General features: G+C 50.3%; 1 protein-coding gene across 3 annotated transcripts; it reads left to right on the plus strand.

Annotated features, from left to right (window-relative positions):
• Window positions 1-1,176: 1,176 nt before the first annotated feature.
• GJB1 (gap junction protein beta 1) lies at window positions 1,177-12,914 on the plus strand. 3 transcript variants are annotated; one of them, XM_045383368.3, is made up of 3 exons: window positions 1,177-1,228; window positions 9,314-9,405; window positions 11,408-12,914. In XM_045383368.3, the coding sequence occupies exon 3, from the start codon at window positions 11,424-11,426 to the stop codon at window positions 12,273-12,275; it is 852 nt and encodes a 283-aa protein (XP_045239303.1). In that variant the 5' UTR covers window positions 1,177-1,228; window positions 9,314-9,405; window positions 11,408-11,423; the 3' UTR covers window positions 12,276-12,914. The 3 variants fall into 3 exon arrangements, with proteins under 3 accessions (XP_045239303.1, XP_045239302.1, XP_005595749.1); XM_045383367.3 differs by lacking the exon at window positions 9,314-9,405; XM_005595692.5 differs by lacking the exons at window positions 1,177-1,228; window positions 9,314-9,405 and adding an exon at window positions 10,938-11,049.
• Window positions 12,915-19,902: the final 6,988 nt, after the last annotated feature.

The following is a 19,902-nucleotide window of genomic DNA, read 5'->3' on the forward strand; positions in this document are numbered from 1 at the left end:
AGTTGGGATGTTTTCACCTCCTTTGCTACCTGCACCCGGCACGTAGCCCTTTGTTGGGTTCCTAGTAGATGTCCAACACTCATGGACTGATGTATCCATATGCCCAAGTTTGGCTAAGGAAAGCTGAGGCCCTGACTCCCTTTCTAGCAGTGAGCTCAAGCTGGAGTGAAGAACAGAAGGCAGGGGGCCAGTTTCTCTGCTAACTTCCCTTATTTCTCCACTGCCATTCAGGCCACAGAACCCAGCAGGGTCTTCAGGTAAGCCGTCAGTGGTGCAGACCTTGAAACTAGACTGATCCCTCAGTTAATGGTTGACATTCTCTGTTTACCTTAATGATTGCCAAGATTCATTGCTGCACATGATACACTTTGCAGTTCAACTGCCTTGGCCTTGAGGGTAGAAAGCAATTTCTGAGGTTTTAGGGTTCTGGGATAGGATTAGAAATACTTTGGTCCGTCCCCAGCCACTCAGGATGTGGACAATAAGCAAGTGGCTGAAGGGCACCCTGGTACTGCCATATGGTGGGAAGCACTGCCAGCTCCCATCTTGACCTCAGGTGCCAGCAGGCATCACCCATGGCTTTTTCCTCCCCGTTGTCATATAATGTGTTTATTTATTTATACTTTTTGTAGAGATGGGGTCTTACTATGTTACCCAGGCTGGTCTCAAACTCCTGGCTTCAAGTGATCCTCCTGCCTTGGCCAAAGTGCTGGGATTACAGGCATGAGCCACCATACCCAGCCCTGTCATATAGTTTCAGAGGCTGGGAGCTAGAAGGGTTGACCAGGATGGCAGCCTGTACAGGATCCATCTCTGCAGCTTGCCTGCACTGTGGATCTACCTAAGGCTAGGGCATGGGGGAAGCCTGAGGGATGCTGAGGAGCACAGGTCCAGCTGAGTCTCCCAGAGAGACTAAACATGGGTGGGTGACAATGATGCTTCTCTTCCTCTGGGACAAGGCAGTGACTCCAGGCTATGTGATCTGTCTCTCCAAACTCATAGGGCGCTCAGAGGATCAATCGTGTTTAATGACTGTATGTGGGAGGAGGTGGGGCTGGTTAATGTTTGTCTGGTTCCTCTTGGGCTGTGGGCCATTTCTGGCTCTGGCCCTGAGCTCGTTGTCCCTCCCCTGGGCTGGGCTGACAGTACCTGGTGGCATAGGGCAGACACACCTGCAGACATTCTCTGGGAAAGGGCAGCAGCAGCCAGGTGTGGCAGTGACAGGGAGGTGAGGAGACTGGGGGCTGAGGGAGGTGGGCCAGGGAGGGCTGATGTGGCACAGGGGGCCGGAAATAGGGGCCGGGTCTTGCCTTCTATTGACCTCCGCCTTCAGTCACTTAGGTCCCTTCCATGGTTCCTTCTGAAGCTGGGGTGAGGCCCCTCCTACCAGGTGCCAGGCTTGCTTAGCCTCTCTCTGCAGCCTCTTTCCAAGTTCGGTGTTGCTTCTCCTCTCACTTTTTTTCCTTCAGCCAAAGATTCCCCTATTTCCATAGGGTCAGATTCGCAGGAAGACTTGAGGGACCCCCTAGGTGCAAGGTGGCCAAGTTTGTCTCTCTGAGACATTTCCTGCCGCACAGGGTTAGGGTTTAGTGGGAATGTTGGGCACTGCCAGGTGCTGTTTTCCTTCCTTGATTACAAGGCAAACCAGGCATGCACCCAACACGGTGCTGCGAGTGGATGAATAAAGCGTGTTCAGCGGGCTGCAGAGGGCTAGCCAACAGGGCCAAGGATTTGGGAGCGTGTGTTTCCACTTTCTTGAAGGAGGCGGACAGACTCAAGCTGAACTTGGAGTAATTGATGGTTTGGAGATTTTTTTTTTTCTTTTTTTTTTTTTTTGAGACAGAGTTTCACTCTTGTTGCCCAAGCTGAGGTGCAATGGCGCAATCTTGGCTCACCGCAACCTCCGCCTCCTGGGTTCAAGCGATTCTCCTGCCTGAGCCTCCCGAGTAGCTGGGATGACAGGCATGCCCCACCATGCCTGGCTAATTTCGTATCTTTAGTAGAGACAGGGTTTCTCCATGTTGGTCAGGCTGGTCTCAAACTCCCGAACTCAGGTGATCTGCCCGCTTCGGCCTCCCAAAGTGCTGGGATTACAGGTGTGAGCCACCATGCCCGGCCGGTTTGGAGATCTAAAGGAGAGGTGTTCCCCAGCTGTTTGAAAGTTTTGCAGCTGTTGGGAATGGCACAGCAGAATGTGTAAACTTAGAAAACGAGATGAGGAGAGGAGAATACAGACAAGAGGGGTTTTAATGGAGAGAAGTATAGATTAGAATGCAGCCTGCCAATGGAAAAGGGACCCAGGCTTGGGTGAGGGGCCAATACGATTCCTACTCTTTCCTACTCGCAGCACTTGCTTACCACCTGTGTAGTAAGTTACTCAGCTTCTGTTAGCCCTCATTGCCTCACCTGTGAGTTGCAGACAATAGCTCCTGGCTGACGGGGTTGTTGTGCGCGTGAGAGTCTGTGACTATACACACAGGGGGCACTCCATAAATGGCAGCTGTTATAATAACCCAAGCAGAGAGCAACAGGAAATCAGGTGGGTGATGGAAGAGTAAGGGAGTAGCGTCCAAACAATGGGGAAGGGAGCTGGCATGAGCAGAAGCTCTCCGAAAAGACCGCAGCAGAGAGGGGGAAAGAACAAATTGGAATGAGCTAGACTGGACCTGACCCAAGCCTGGCCACGGAATACGTATGGCAGGGTGGAGAGGCTAAGTCCAGTGACTGAGATACTGTAGAACCACAGGACGGAGGCAAGAGAGAGAAGCAGGGGAAGGGGAAGAGAGCTGGAGGAGTTTGGCCTTAGCCACACCAAACTGATGAAGGCAGCCAGAAATTCCTAAGTAAATCTCAAAGAAAACCCCATGTCCCTTCCTGACGAGTGACTGCCTGTGAAATGGGGGAGGGAGCATGGAGTCGCAGGCTGAATGTAACCCCATCCATCCCAGCCCGTCCCTCTTCCCCAAACCCCACATCACAAGGATTTTCCTGTAGTTGGAAGGATAGGGAGGAGGTGAGGGCAGAAACAGAGACAGAGACAGACTAGACGAATGTGTGTGTGCACGCGCGCGCGTGTGTGTATGTGTGTGTACGTGCCAGCACACGCAGGAAAGTGTATAGGTTTTTGAATAGTAGGCCTGGTCTCAGTTAGAATGCAAACTCCTTAAAGGAAGAGAGGCCGCCATAAGCAGCACTATATACAAATACTTTGAGGCAAGAAAATAAACTTGGAACTTGATTCTACCATTTAGCAGCAGTGCAATTGCCGTTGAGGCAAATTACTTAACGTCTCTGAGCCTCAACTTCCTTGTCTGAAAAATGGGGATAATATTACAGGACTGTTGTAAGGACTAAGTGAGATCACCTGATTTTGCACTGTGCTTGGGTGCTAGGGCAAATCTAAATTTGGCCAAATCTAAATTAGGGCCAGAGCCTGACGAGGCCAGAGAAGTCCTGTCTAATTAAACATGAGAGCAAAACACACCTGCAGCAACACCGAGGATATCAATACCTGGACTTTAACCCAAAGTCACAAAAACAGTTTGGATTTCAAAATCAGGTCACTCCCCTGGATGTTTTTAGAATGAAATCCTTGAGGCATTGATGTTGACATAGGGATCAGTTCTCCTTCCACAGGGAACAGCAAAAATTGAGATCACAGCACCCAGACAAGGGTCCTTAGAGGCCCCACAGGGAGCTACTGGCTATGTCCCAGAAGCCTCAAGAAGAAAAGAGGCGGAGAGTTACAAGAACCTAGAAACTCAGGGGTGGCCAGGATGTCTGTGGCACACCCCTGAAGGGCAGAAAAAAGAGAACAGCTAAGGTTTGCTTTGCAGTTTGAGAAAGCAGCCCAAGAAAGGTAAGGAAAGGGAAAAGCAGACCAAATCAAGAGGCAGCAAAAAATCCTGGGACAGAAGGAGAGGGAAAGAGTTGTCAATTGCTACAACAAAAGTACCTTAGAAAAAAAAGAGCTGGGCCGGGCGCGGTGGCTCAAGCCTGTAATCCCAGCACTTTGGGAGGCCGAGGCGGGCGGATCACAAGGTCAGGAGATCGAGACCACAGTGAAACCCCGTCTCTACTAAAAATACAAAAAATTAGCCGGGCGCGGTGGCGGGCGCCTGTAGTCCCAGCTACTCAGGAGGCTGAGGCAGGAGAATCGTTTGAACCTGGGAGGCGGAGGTTGCAGTGAGCTGAGATCACACCACTGCACTCCAGCCTGGGTAACAGAGCAAGACTCATCTCAAAAAAAAAAAAAAGAAAGAAAGAAAGAAAGAAAAGAAAGGAAAGAGTTGTCAATTGATAGGAAAGGAGAGAAGGGGCTAAAAGAAAATAGGACATAGCAGTTTCAAATCTCCCTCCCTGTTCCTTCTTTTTTTTTTTTTAATCTCCCTGTTCCTAAAAAATACCCACAGAAAGTAAAGTTATACTTGTAGCCAAGTAGAGCTTATGGGAAAAAGTATGTGCTCTGTGAGAATCACGTGAACCCGGGAGGCAGAGCTTGCATGGAGCCGAGATCGTGCCACTGCACTTCAGCTTGGGCTACAGAGTGAGACCCCGTCTCAAAAAAAAAAAAGTATGTGGCCAGGCGCAGTGGCTCACACCTATAATTCCAGCACTTTGGGAGGCCAAGGTGGGCGGATCACGAGGTCAGGAGATCGAGACCATCCTGGCTAACATGGTGAAACCCCATCTCTACTAAAAATACAAAAAATTAGCCAGGTGTGGTGGCGGGCACCTGTAGTCCTAGCTACTCAGGAGGTGAGGCAGGAGAATGACATGAACCCGGGAGGCGGAGCTTGTAGTGAGCCGAGATCACGCCACTGCACTCCGGCCTGGGTGACAGAGCAAGACTCGCTCTCAAAAAAAAACAAAAAAAAAAACAGTGTGTGTTCTAGAGTCAGCTTGATCTGGCTCAAATCCCAGCTCTATCACTTAACTGACTATGTGACTCTTAGATAAGTCCTTTCACCTTTCTTTGCCTCAGTTTGCTCATCTGTGACACGAGGATAAATCAAAACTTACCTCAAAAAGTTTTTTTGAGGATTAAACGAGAGTGCATGTGCAGGGGCCTGGCATATAACAGATACTCAATAATTTTTTTTTAATAAAAATGCTACAGTGTTGGGAGGTCTTATTATTATTTTCTGAGACAGGCTGGAATGCAGTTGGCACAATTGAAGCTCACTGCAGCCTCGACCTCCTGGACTCAAGAGATCCTCCTGCCTCAGCTTCTCGAGTAGCTAGGACTATGGGTGAATGGCACCAGCCACCATGCCTGGATAATTTTTGTGTTTCTTTTTTTTTTTTTTTTTTTTTTTTTTGAGACGGAGTCTCGCTGTGTCGCCCGGGCTGGAGTGCAGTGGCCGGATCTCAGCTCACTGCAAGCTCCGCCTCCGGGGTTTACGCCATTCTCCTGCCTCATCCTCCCGAGTAGCTGGGACTACAGGCGCCCGCCATCTCGCCCGGCTAGTTTTTTGTATTTTTTAGTAGAGACGGGTTTTCACCGTGTTAGCCAGGATGGTCTCGATCTCCTGACCTCGTGATCCACCCGTCTCGGCCTCCCAAAGTGCTGGGATTACAGGCTTGAGCCACCGCGCCCGGCCTTTGTGTTTCTTTTTTTGTAGAGATGGGGTCTCACTATGTTGCCTATGGCTGGTCTTGAACTCCTGGACTCAAGCGATACTCCCACCTCAGCCTCCTTTTAATTTTTTTTTTTTTTAAGAGACAGGGGTCTCCCTGTGTTGCCTAAGAATAACCTGGCCAGGGGCCAGGCGTGGTGACTCACACTTGTAATCCCAGCACTTTGAGAGGTCGAGGCAGGTGGATCACGAGGTCAGGAGATCGAGACCATCCTGGCTAACACGGTGAAACCCCGTCTCTACTAAAAATACAAAAAAAAAAAAAAAAAAAAGCTGGGCGTGGTGGCACGTGCCTGTAGTCCCAGCTACTCGGGAGGCTGAGGCAGGAGAATGGCGTGAACCCAGGAGGCAGAGCTTGCAGTGAGCCGAGATCACACCACTGCACTCCAGCCTGAGTGACAGAGTGAGACTCCATCTCAAAAAAAAAGAACCTGGCCAGGTTATTCTTTTATTATTATTATTATTATTATTATTTTTTTTTTTTTGAGACGGAGTCTCGCTGTGTCGCCTGGGCTGGAGTGCAGTGGCGCGATCTCAGCTCACTGCAAGCTCCGCCTCCCGGGTTCACGCCATTCTCCTGCCTCAGCCTCCCGAGTAGCTGGGACTACAGGCGCCCACAACCGCGCCCGGCTAATTTTTTGTATTTTTAGTAGAGACGGGGTTTCACCGTGGTCTCGATCTCCTGACCTTGTGATCCGCCCGCCTCGGCCTCCCAAAGTGCTGGGATTACAGGCGTGAGCCACCGCGCCCGGCCTATTATTATTATTATTATTATTGTTTATTTTATTATTATTTTTTTTTTTAAGAGACAGAGTCTCATTCTGTCACCCAGGCTGGAGTGCAGTGGCATGATCTCGGCTCACTACAACATCTGCCTCCCGGGTTCAAGTGATTCTCCTGACTCAGCCTCCTGAGTAGCTGGAACTACAGGCATGCGCCACCACGCCCAGCTAATTTTTGTATTTTTAGTAGAGACGAGGTTTCACCATGTTGGTCAGGCTGGTCTCGAACTCCTGACCTCAGGTAATCCACCAGTCTCGGCCTCCCAAAGTGCTGGGATTACAAGTGTGAGCCACTGTGCCTGGCCTTTTTTTTGGTTTTTCTTTTCTATTTTTTTTTTTGAGGCGGAGTCTCACTCTGTCACCCAGGGTGGAGTGCAGTGGCACAATCTGCTCACTGCAAGCTCCGCCTCCCGGGTTCACGCCATTCTCCTGCCTCAGCCTCCCGAATAGCTGGGACTACAGGCACCTGCCACCACGCCCGGCTAATTTTTTGTATTTTTAGTAGAGACGGGGTTTCACCATGTTAGCCAGGATGGTTTCGATCTCCTGACCTCGTTTTCCACCCGCCTCAACCTCCCAAAGTGCTGGGATTACAGGCGAGAGCCACCGCACCCAGACTTTTCTTTTTTTAAATACAATAGAGACAGGGGTCTTGCTATATTGCCCATGATGGTCTCAAACTCCTGGGCTCAAGCAATCCACCCACCTCAGCCTCCCAAAGTGCTGGGATTCCAGGCGTGAGCCACTGCACCTGGCCTAGGTTTTTTGTTTTGTTTTGTTTTCCCAAGACAGAGTCTCACTCTTTCCCCCAGGCTGGAGTTCAGTGGCGGGATCTCCACTCACTGCAACCTCTGCCTCCTGGGTTCAAGCAATTCTCCTGCCTCAGCCTCCTGAGTAGCTGGGATAACAGGTGCCCGCCACCACACCCAGCTAATTTTTAGTAGAGACGGGGTTTCACCATGTTGGTCAGGCTGGACTCAAATCCCTCAGTGATCTGCCCGCCTAAGCCTCCCAAAGTGCTGGGATTGCAGGCGTGAGCCCCTGCACCCAACCAGTTATTAATAATTCTCTGGCCACCTGTTCTAGAGTGTAACACATCTCACCACCTGAAACATTTCTTTTTTCTTTTCTTTCTTTTTTTTTTTTTTTGAGACGGAGTCTCACTCTGTCACCAGGCTGGAGTGCAGTGGTGCAATCTCGGCTCACTGCAATCTTCGCCTCCTGGGTTCAAGCGATTCTCCTGCCTCAGCTTCCCGAGTAGCTGGGATTACAGGTGCGTGCCACCATGCCCAGCTAATTTTTCTAATTTTAGTAGAGTCGGGGTTTCACCATGTTGGCCTCGATCTGCTGACCTCGTGATCTGCCCACCTTGGCCTCCCAAAGCGTTGGGATTACAGGCATGAGCCACCGTGCCCAACCTCTGAAGCATTTCTTTATGGCTAGCTGTGATGCCTAGTGCAACAGCTTTGCATGTAGAATCCTAGGCTTGGGAGAAAGGGCACCCATATCCCTGCTTCCCCATGCTGGTTGGCACATGACATGAACTCACTAAGGCTATTTATTTAGTTAGTTAGATAAAGAAACCTTGTTCTGAGAAGTAATCTATGTCCTGTGGACTGTCCTTCTTTCCCCTGATTCTTTCATCCCATTTCCCAACTTTCGCAGTTGCTGTTACCCCACCCCTTTCCTCTACAGCATAGAGGACCACCCAGGGCTGAATATGAGGCTTCTTCTACAACCACTTGCTCTGCTGTGGAGCATGCATTGGGGTCAGGAAATGACTCCAGGGATCACTGCATCTCCTATGGTCCAGCCCTGCGTGTCCTCCTCACATTCAGTTTCCTGCTGCTAGTATGATCTCCTTGCAACTTAATGGCAGAAGTGGCAAGAGATGGGAGAAGCCTTCTTAGCCTGCCTAAGGGATGGAGGAGAATTTCCTCCCTAGAGCAACTGGCAAGCTCCTGAAACCACGAGGTTACAATATGCACTTGGGGTTGGGGGCTGGTCTCAGACAGACCCTATAGGTCAACAACAGCATCGGGGGCTGCTCAAGGTCGCTCACGCCTATAATCCCAACACTTTGGGAGGCAAAAGTGGGAAGATTGCTTGAGCCCAGGAGTTCAAGACCAGCCTGGGCAACATAGCGAGCCCCCGACCTCTACAAAAAAAAAAAAAAAGAAAAATTCGCTGGGCATGGTGACACACATACCTGTGGTCCCAGCTAATTGAGAGGCTGAGGTGGGAGGATCGCTGGAGCCCAGGAGGTCAAGGCTGCAGTGAGCAGTGATTGTGCCACTGCACTCTAGCCTGGGTGATATAGCCAGACCTTGTTCCCATCCTCTTAAAAAAAACAAAAAACAAACAAACAAAAAAAACCCCCACAGCATTAGGGAGAAAAAGGAGAGATCTTGGGTTTGGCAGACCATTTACTCCCCCAAGGCAACTTTGTTTTCTCTTCCCGAGAAGAATTTTTTTTTTTTTTTTTTTTTTTTTTTTTTTTTGAGATGGAGTCTTGCTCTGTCGCCCAGACTGGAGTGCAGTGGTGCAATCTTGGCTCACGGCAACCTCCGTCTCCGGGGTTCCAGTGATTCTCCCACCCAGCAGCTGGGATTACAGGCATGCACCACCACACGCGGCTAAATTTTTGTATTTTCAGTAGAGATGGAGTTTCACTATGTTGGCCAGGGTGGTCTCAAACTCTGGACCTCAAGTGACCTGCCCACTTCAACCTCCCAAAGTGCTGGGATTACAGATGTGAGCCTCTGTGCCCGGCCCCTGAGAAGATTCTTAACCCCTTTGGTCACCAACTATGATCCTGGAGCTGGGCTAAGAACTTTTGCAGATTGCCTCGTTGAATCTCACAATAACCCTGGGTATTAACCTCATTTACAGATGAACAAGCAGGCTCGGAGAAGTTTAGTAGCTAGCCCAAGGTCACATCAAGTGAAGAACCAGAATCCAAACCTAAAGCTATGTGACTATAGGTAAGAGTCACAGCCTATCTCCTGACCCTCTGTTTGCTCAGTGACTTTTTTTTTTTTTTTTTTTTTTTTTTTTTTTTTTGAGATGGAATCATGCTCTGTCACCCAAGCTGGAGTACAATGGCATGATCTTGGCTCACTGCAACCTCCGCTGCCCAGGTTCAAGCAATTCTCCTGCCTCAGCCTCCTGAGTAGCTGGGATTACAGGTGTATACCACCACGCCCGGCTAATTTTTGTATTTTTAGTAGAGACGGGGTTTCACCATGTTGGCCAGGCTGGTCTCGAACTCCTGACCTCAAATGATCCACCCGCTGCAGACTCCCAAAGTGCTGGGATTACAGGCATGTGCCACGGCGCCCGGCCTGCTCAGTGACCTTTTGCTTTCTCTTTCTGGCTTATGCTCACCGTGTGCCCACTTGACCACCCCCTGCATGAGTTCCCTTTCCTGAAACTCAAAGAGAGACGGCCAGGGTTTGCTCCATGACACTGGAGTTGGAATGTGCTCACGGATTGACAGCTTCCATACTTCTTGTGCCTTTATGGTTAACATTCGCCTTTGCTTTTTTGTTTGTTTGTTTTTGTGATAGAGTCTCACTCACTCTGTCGCCCAGGCTGGAGTTCAGTGGTGCAATCTTGGCTCACTGCAACCTCGGCCTCCTGGGTTCAAGTGATTCTCCTGCCTCAGCCTCCCGAGTAGCTGGGACTACAGGCTCGTCCCATCACGTCCGGCTAATTTTTTGTATTTTCAGTAGAGACAGGGTTTCACCTTGTTAGCCAGGATGGTCTTGATTTCCTGATCTTGTGATCCGTCCGCCTCGGCCTCCCAAAGTGCTGGGATTACAGGCGTGAGCCACTGCGCCCGGCCGTTTTTTTTTTTTTTTTTTTTTTAATGGTTAGCCTTTGCTTTCTACGGACACTGTCTGCAGAAGCACAAGGAGCCTGCTGTAGAAAGACTTCTGTCTCAGATACATTGTTTCATCCTACTTATACTACCGCTTTGTAACAGTGTGACCTTAAGGAGTTACTTACCTGAGCTTCAGCTTCTTCATCTGGAAAATGGGATAACAGGCTTCCTAAATGGGTCGAAAGAAAAAAGGTGTGGAACAACACTCAGCACAGTTCCTGGCTTGATAAATGAGCTCTCTTTCCTCTCCATATTCCGGAGGGGATCTAAGCCTCAGGGAAAATCCTGCTGACCTTAAACTTCTGATGGGGCCATGGGGAAGGGCCTCAGCCCAGAGCCTCCGGGTCCCCTGAGGTCCCCTCTTCACATCCACCTGCCTGAGTTTTATCTCCCTCCCCCGCGTGGCCATTCTTCTGGTGGGGCTATGGGGCGGGTGCGGCGATGGACCGGGCGGGCACAGAACAGGTGGGTGCAGGCTGGGTGTCCGGCGCTGGGACACAAGTGCTCTGTGTGTAGGGTGGGCGGAAGTCAGGGCGTTTGATCTGAATTCTAAAGGGCGTTGTTCAGAGCCCCACAAAGGTCTCATTGTGCAGACACTGGGTATAAAGCAGCATATGACTCCCCAGCACCGGGCGGTGATGAATTGGGACGCAGGCGCGGAGCCCAGGGACCACTCCCCCTGCACAGACATGAGACCATAGGGGACCTGTCTGGGTGGCCTCAGGGATAGGCGCTCCCCAAGGTAAGAGGGCTTTGTTGAGTTTGCCCCAGGTCTGGAGTTAAGGAGCTAGGGAACAGGGAGCCATAGGGGATGGCTGATATCGGAACAAGACGGGCTTGGCAAAGAAAGGGGCTGGCGAGAAAAGAATGTTGGATGAAAGCAAAGAAGGGGGATGGGGCTCAGGGAGGTCAAGTCAAGTGAGTGAGGAGGAGGAGAAGCTGGCAAGGGGATGGGGTGACGAGGAAAGTCATGACCATCCTTCCTTTCCTGCTACTGGCTCTTGGAAGAGTTGGGTGGGGGGAGTGCACAGGCAGTGCTATGGCGCCCGACTTTCCACCCCAGCTTTCTGACAGCTTGCTTCATGGCTGGTGTTTTGCAGGTGTGAATGAGGCAGGATGAACTGGACAGGTTTGTACACCTTGCTCAGTGGCGTGAACCGGCATTCTACTGCCATTGGACGAGTATGGCTCTCGGTCATCTTCATCTTCAGAATTATGGTGCTGGTGGTGGCTGCAGAGAGTGTGTGGGGTGATGAGAAGTCTTCTTTCATCTGCAACACACTCCAGCCTGGCTGCAACAGCGTCTGCTATGACCAGTTCTTCCCCATCTCCCATGTGCGGCTGTGGTCCCTGCAGCTCATCCTAGTTTCCACCCCAGCTCTCCTCGTGGCCATGCACGTGGCTCACCAGCAACACATAGAGAAGAAAATGCTACGGCTTGAGGGCCATGGGGACCCCCTACACCTGGAGGAGGTGAAGAGGCACAAAGTCCACATCTCAGGGACACTGTGGTGGACCTATGTCATCAGCGTGGTGTTCCGGCTATTGTTCGAGGCCGTCTTCATGTATGTCTTTTATCTGCTCTACCCTGGCTATGCCATGGTGCGGCTGGTCAAGTGCGACGTCTACCCCTGCCCCAACACAGTGGACTGCTTCGTGTCCCGCCCCACTGAGAAAACCGTCTTCACCGTCTTCATGCTAGCCGCCTCCGGCATCTGCATCATCCTCAATGTGGCCGAGGTGGTGTACCTCATCATCCGGGCCTGTGCCCGCCGAGCCCAGCGCCGCTCCAATCCACCCTCCCGCAAGGGCTCGGGCTTCGGCCACCGCCTCTCACCTGAATACAAGCAGAACGAGATCAACAAGCTGCTGAGCGAGCAGGATGGTTCCCTGAAAGACATACTGCGCCGCAGCCCTGGCACCGGGGCCGGGCTGGCTGAGAAGAGCGACCGCTGCTCGGCCTGCTGATGCCACGTACCAGGCAACCTCCCATCCCGCCCCCGACCCTGCCCTGGGCGAGCCCCTCCTTCTCCCCTGCCGGTGCACAGGCCTCTGCCTGCTGGGGATTACTCGATCAAAACCTTCCTTCCCTGGCTACTTCCCTTCCTCCCAGGGCCTTCCATTTGAGGAGCTGGAGGGGTGGGGAGTTGGAGGCCACCTATGCCAGTGCTCAAGGTTACTGGGAGTGTGGGCTGCCCTTGTTGCCTGCACCCTTCCCTCTTCCCTCTCCCTCTCTCTGGGACCATTGGGGACAAGAGATGGGATGCTCCGACAGCGTCTCCAATTATGAAACTAATCTTAACCCTGTGCTGTCAGATACCCTGTTTCTGGAGTCACATCAGCTGGGAGGGATGCGGGTAAGTGGAGCGGAGGGCGGGGGTACTGTGGACATGTGGGTGGAGAAGGGAGGGTGGCGAGCACTAGTAAAGGAGGAACAGTGCTTGCTGGCCACAAGGAAAAGGAGGAGGTGTCTGGGGTGAGGGAGTTAGGGAGGGAGAAGCAGGCAGATAAGTTGGAGCGGGGGTTGGTCAGGGCCGCCTCTTCCTCTAGTCCCCAAGGCCTCTCTCTGCCTGAAATGTTACACATTAAACAGGATTTTACAGTAAATGAAGAGGTGGCTCGTGTGTTTGTCAAGTTCTTTCTCCTGCAACCTCTGACCTCCCCCAGGATGAGCTGGCCTTGGGTTTTTACTGATTAAGAAAGGAATAGGGCAAAAGAAGTAGTTACTTGAGTAGCTGAAGCTGCAAATGAGGAACCACTACACTTCTGGGCTGCAGAGCCAGCCGCGGAGCCATTCCGCCCTGTTGTTTTTGTTGTGGTTCTTGTCTTTTTCGTTGTCTAATAACAGCTTTATTGGGATTTAATGTACATACCTCCTTCCTCTGATTTTGAAAAGATTAAAAATGACAACTCCCTCTGAAGAGACAAGAAATGATTGGGAAATTTCTCATGCCCCAGAGAGTGGCACACATTCCCTGGGCACCTCGGTGAGAGCCCCTTCCCCACACACCTGGAGAACTATCTCCTTACTCCCTCCAAACTCAGCATCCCCTACAAGCTGATGTCCCACAGTCCACCTGTTGGGTTGCACGATGACCCTGGCCCCTTTCCTCTGGACATAGCCCCTAATTCCATCCTCTTTCCCAGTTTCCTTATCTCAGGAATCAATGCTTCCCACTCCAGAGATGCCTCCACACAGGTCAAACGTTTCACAGCAGCAGTTTCCTCACCAGCATCACCCTTCCCTGTCAGCTGTGGCAGGAAAAGCCCCAGGTTGAGACTTGGAAAAGCTGCGCTGGAGTCCTGGGGCTGTCACTTAGCAGCAAGGCATTCCCTTCCCCGAGCCTCAGCTTCCTTATGAGCAAAGGAGAACTGGCCCAGCACATCTCTCAGCATCCTTCAACACTCTGTGCTTCTGGGATTCCTAAAAGACTTCCCCAAGTAACAACGCATCATCTTCCTGCAGCCTCACGGGGGTTTCCTCAAAGTCACTGCCCCCACAAATAGCCTCTCAGAGTAAAAGTTTCCCCCATGGCAAGTTTGCCTCCTCAGCTTCCTCACCTCCAAACAGGAGAAATTATTTGTCACTCCCTCTGAGAGTATGTGGACTCCATGTAGGAAGTGCTGGATATCAGAAAGGGAGAGAAAATCAGACACAATCTCACATGAATTTTTCTCCCTTGAAACAGTTTTTCCTCTTCAGAGAGAAAGCATGGAAGTTTTCCTTATTTGAGATTTCTCCTTTAGAAAAAAAAAAAAAGGAAGGCTGGATGTGGTGGCTGTAGTCCCAGCAGTTTGGAAGGCCAGGGAGAGAGAATCACTTGAGCCCATGAGTTTGAGACCAGTCTGAGCAACATAGAGAGACCCCATCTCTACAAAAAAAAAAAAAATTAGTCAGATGTGGTGGCATGTGCCTGTAGTCCCAAGCTATTTCAGAGGCTGAGGTGGGAGGATAACTTGAGCCCAGGAGGAGGTTGAAGCTGCAGTCAGCCGTGATCATGCCACTGCACTCCAGCCTGGACCAGAGAGTGAGACCCTGTCAAGACAGAAACAAAGGAAGGAAGGAAGGAAGGAAGGAAGGAAGGAAGGAAGGAAGGAAGGAAGGAAGGAAGGAAGGGAGGAAGGGAGGAAGGGAAGGAGGGAAGGAAAGGAGACCTTTAGAGGCCGAGGCAAGAGGATTGCATGAGGTCAGGAGTTCAAGACTAGCCTGGACAGCATAGCAAGACCCTATCCCTATCTCTATTTTTAAAAAATTGAAAGAAAGGAGAGAGTAAGTATTCCTTTCCACCACACTTAGCAATCCCTGAGAGAGAGCTTCCTCGGCCTTAAAAGAGGAACATTCCTTTCCTACAAGAAATTTCCTTTCCCCTTAGAAACTGACATTATGTTCCATCAGAGGAGAGGTCCCCACCCCCTCACGGTGGAAAAGATTCCTTTTCTTATTATCGAAATCCATTCTCTTCACCCACAGCAATACAACAAACACATCCCCTCTCCATACAACATGCCATCAGAAGAAATATTTTCTTTTGAAAATTCCATCCTGGTCCTGGGCGGAAGCAGGGAACCTCATGCCCTCTCCGCATTGAGAAATGCTAACCCCACCATCACATCAGAAATGTGGTTTCTCTTGTAAGATTCTACCAATCCCCCTTGGAAAGAGACTCCAACTCTAGATCAAGGCTTTCCTCTCCAGGGGGCAGTGGTGGGACAATAAAGCTATCAGGCAGGGTGTTACAGCCCAAGTGGGAGACACAGGATTCTTGGGTCCCATGAACCAGGTAGGAGCAGGCCCAAGGAACCTTGAGGGCAGATGGTGGACACAATGTCTCAGGGAGGTAGGAGGCAGAGTTAGACTGACTCCAAGACTGACTTTTCAAATCAGGCTCTGTCACAAAGAGTATAAGAGAGAGACATAGAGGCAAATGAGGCATGCTCTCTGCCACACAGTAGAAATTCAATGTACTGAGTGACCTGGGTTTTGAAGAGGACATTGGAATTAGGAGACCTTGTTCTCCACTGATGAGCTCTGTCCCCTTGGACACGTGATATTTACCCTCTCCAGGTCTGTTTCCTCATCTCCAATAGAGAGTTAATAATAACCTCTCTACCTCTTTCACAGAACTTGTGTGAGAATCAGACAAGATGTGTTCAAAAGCTGGTTATGAACTAACGGTAAAGTAAGATAAGATAGTATCGTAAGCACTGAGACCATGGCCTTACGACATGCTAGAATTCTCATTGAGCCAGAAAGGAGTGAGGCTGGTTCAGGTAGGCTGAAGCTAGTTAAAACGATTTGGCAATAATAGTGTTGGCTCCCCCAAGGAGTGGACACCAGTCCAAACAGCAAAGTCCAAGAGAGGTTGCAAACCTGAGCATGATTCATTTAAGGATCAATATTCAAGGGGTCTGATCAGGAGGCAGAAAAGGCCTAGTAACAGGAAGCTCTTGCATGCTGTATCTCATGGAACTGGTCCTTTTAAGAATGTCTATGATCTTTTAGAGGTGTCTATGCACAGAGACGCCAGGAGCTGGGGGGCAAAGGAATAGAGGCAGATGAACTAGGAGAGTAATCAAGGCCTCCAGCCAGCTGAGTTGGGATTTGAAAGCAAGCTGCGGTATCCATAGAGAATTGGCATGGCAACCACAAACTGGTTCAGATGTTCAATCAGATAGCCTGGGTGCACACAGTGGGGGCTAGAGGGGAATGTTTGCTCCATTTACTGACTCCACAGTACTTAAATGCCAGACCTGGCCTATGGTGCAGAAGGGGCTATACAATCGTACGAAACTGAGCTCCTGTTGATTCCTGGAGTAGGCCAGGGAGAATGTACAGGGTCAAATGGAGAATGGATTGGGACATTCCAGCAAAGGGCAAATAAAACAGACAAAAAATACCCTACAGATATGACAGGAGTTGGCTGGACACAGTGGCTCATGCCTGTAATCCCAGCAATTTGGGAAGCCAAAGCAGGCAGATCACTCGGAGCCAGGAGTTCGAGACCATCCTGGCCAACATGATGAAACCCTGTCTCTGCTAAAAATACAAAAATTAGCCAGGCATGGTGGCACATGCCTATAGTCCCAGCTACTCAGGAGGCTGAGGCGGGAGAATTGCTTGAATCCGGGAGGTGGAGGTTGCAGTAAGCCAAGATCATGCCGCGGCACTCCAGCCTGGGCGACAGAGTAAGTGAGGCTCTATCACAAAAAAAAAAAAAAAAAAAAAAAAAAGTCAGACTCGGTGGCTCATGCCTGTAATCCCAGCACTTTGGGAGGCCGAAGCAGGTGGATCACTTGAAGTTAGGAGTTTGAGACCAGCCTGGCCAACATGGTGAAACCCCATCTCTACCAAAAATACAAAAATTAGCCCCGTGTGGTGGCAGGCACCTGTAATCTCAGCTACTTGGGAGGCTGAGGCATGAGAATCGCTTGAACCCGGAAGGCAGAAGTAGCAGTGAGCCGAGATCATGCTACTGCACTCCAACCTTGGTGACAGAGCGAGATTCTGTCTCAAAAAAAGAAAAGAAAAGGTATGATGGGAGTGATACCTTCAAACTTGTGTGTTTGGAAGGTCAGTCTGCAGCTGCATGGAGACTGGATCGGGGATTGAAGACTGAGACAGATTGACCAGGTACTGCCAGGTGCAGTGGCACACCTGTGGTCCCACCTACTTGGGAGGCTGAGGTGGAAGGATTCATTGAACCCAAGAGTTTGAGACTAGTCTGGTCAACATAGTGAGACCCTGTCTTAAAAAAAAAAAAAAAAAAAAAAAAGCCGGGCGCGGTGGCTCAAGCCTGTAATCCCAGCACTTTGGGAGGCCGAGACGGGCGGATCACGAGGTCAGGAGATCGAGACCATCCTGGCTGACACTGTGAAACCCCGTCTCTACTAAAAAATACAAAAAACTAGCCGGGCGAGGTGGCGGGCGCCTGTAGTCCCAGCTACTCAGGAGGCTGAGGCAGGAGAATGGCGTGAACCCAGGAGGCGGAGCTTGCAGTGAGCTGAGATCCGGCCACTGCACTCCAACCTGGGTGGCAGAGCGAGACTCCGTCTCAAAAAAAAAAAAAAAAAAAAAAAAGACCAGCTATGGAGCTATTGCAATAGCCCAAGTGGGGCCTATAGAACTAGGACAATGGCAGAGAAATATGAAGAAGAGACAGGTGTGAGAGACATTTTGGATGTAGAACCTACAACAGGACTTCATGTCTGAGTTGTGGGGTGTGGAAGAGCCAAAGGTAATTTGAGGTTTCCTTTCCCTCCTTTGACTAGAAAACTCCTAATCATTCAAAACTCATCTCAAACGTCATTTCCTCTGTGAAGCTGTCACCTCTTCTCTCCCCACTGACCAAGTCCCTCGGAAAGAACGAGTCTTCCCCTCCACTCTGAATTCCCACAGTATGACTGTGGTATATGTGATAAGAGCACTTATCCCATTATGTGGTGCCAGGTGCGGCGACTCACACCTGTAATCCTAGCTGCTCGAGAGGATGAGGTGGGAGGATCGCTTGGAGACCAGCCTGGGCTACACAGTGAGACCCCGTCTCTAAAAAATACCACCACCACCACCACCACCACACACACAAAAAAAAGAAAAGCACACAGGCCAGGCACAGTGACTCATGCCTGTAATCCCAGCACTTTGGGAGGCTGAGGCAGGCGGATCTGTTGAGGCCAGGAGTTCAAGACCAGCCTGGTCAATATGGCAAAACCCTGTCTCTATTAAAAATACAAAAATTAGGCAGGCGTGGCAGTGGGGACCTGTAGTCCCAGCTACCCAGGAGGCTGAGGCAAGAGAATCAGTTGAACCTGGGAGGCAGAGGCTGCAGTAAGCCGAGATCGTGCCACTGTACTCCAGCCTGGGTGACAGAGTGAGACTGAACAAAAAGAAGGAAGGAAGGAAGGAAGGAAAGAAGGAAGGAAGGAAGGAAGGAAGGAAGGAAGGAAGGAAGGAAGGAAGGAAGGAAGGAAAGGAGGGAGGGAAGAAAGATTAGCTCATAAAATCTGTGTCTTAAAAAAAGAAAGAGGCCAGGCGCAGTGGCTCACGTCTGTAATCCCAGCACTTTGCAAGGCCTAGGCAGGTGGATCCCCTGAGGCCAGGAATTGGAGACCAGCCTGGCCAACATGGTTTAACCCTGTGTCTACTAAAAATAGAAAAATCAGCTGGGTGTGGTGGCACGTGCCTGTCATCCCAGGTACTCGGGAGGCTGAGACAGGAGAATTGCTTCAACCCGGGAGGCGGAAGTTGCAGTGACCTAAGATCATGCTATTGTACTCCATCCTGGCTGACAGAGCAAGACTCCATCAGAAGGAAGGAAGGAAGGAAGGAAGGAAGGAAGGAAGGAAGGAAGGAAGGAAGGAAGGAAGGAAGGAAGGGAGGGAGGGAGGGAGGGAGGGAGGGAGGGAGGGAGGGAGGGAGGGAGGGAGGGAGGGAGGGAGGGAGGGAAGGAAGGAGGGAAGGAAGGAAAGAAAGGGAGAGAGAAAGAAAGGGAAGGAAAAGAGAGAGGAAAAGAAAGAAACCATTGTGTGGTAATCACTTGCATAAGCTTACCACATAGTAGGTGCTTAGTAGCCTGTGGAATTCAGGGCAGCAGGGAAGAAGACATAGGCATGTGCAAAGGTTCAGAGTCTTGAGAGAGTAGAGTGTGTTCACTGTGACTAGAGCAGAAAATGATGGAATGGGGAGTGGGGTGGTTGCAGTAGGAGATGAGACTGGCAAAGCAGGTCGGGGCTGGTCAGTGAAGACTCTCATAGAAATGCATGCAGGTTTGCACAGGAGTCTGGACTCCAGTATCACGTGTAGAAGCCCTTCTGACATAAAAGTTAAGTGCCTACTAGATTAACAGGCAATTCTGTACTCATGATCATGGATGGACTGTAGAGGTCTTCAGGAGATCCAGATCAGGGCAGACCTTTACACAAACAGATGTGTTAAAGTTGACAGTGAACTATGGAAGAAAAACCAGAATTATTTGAAAGTGGACTTCAAGGAGAAAGGGTAATTTACATACGATGGTGACCAACTGTTCTCCATTTTTTTCACCACAACTGAAGCCCCTGTGAAAAGTCAGTGTCGCATAGTGATTAAGAGCATTGTTGGCCAGGTGCAGTGGCACACACCTGTAATCTCAGTACTTTGGGAGGCTGAGGTGGGCAGATCGCCTGAGGTCAGTAGTTCGAGACCAGCCTGACCAACATGGAGAAACCCTGTCTCTACTAAAAATACAAAATTAGCCAGGTGTGGTGGCGCATGCCTGTAATCCTAGCTACTCGGGAAGGCTGGGGCAGGAGAATAGCTTAAGCCCGTGAGGCAGAGGTTGCAGTGAGCCAAGATCGCGCTGTTGCATTCCAGCCTGGGTAACAAGAGTGAAACTCCGTCTCAAAAAAATAAAAAAAAAAAAAATTGTTTCCTTCCTACCTGTGTGAGTTTGACCATGTTACTTGGCCACTCTAGGCCTTAGTTTCCTCATCTGTAAAGCATGACTACCTGTGTCACAGGGCTGTAGTAAGGACTAAATGTGTTCATTATATATAAAGCACTTCAAACAAGGCCTGGTCGATAGTAAGTCCTACACAAGGATTTGCAGTTATTATTTCA

This window comes from Macaca fascicularis, chromosome X (genome assembly GCF_037993035.2).
Source record: "Macaca fascicularis isolate 582-1 chromosome X, T2T-MFA8v1.1".
NCBI classification, from domain to species: Eukaryota; Metazoa; Chordata; class Mammalia; order Primates; family Cercopithecidae; genus Macaca; species Macaca fascicularis.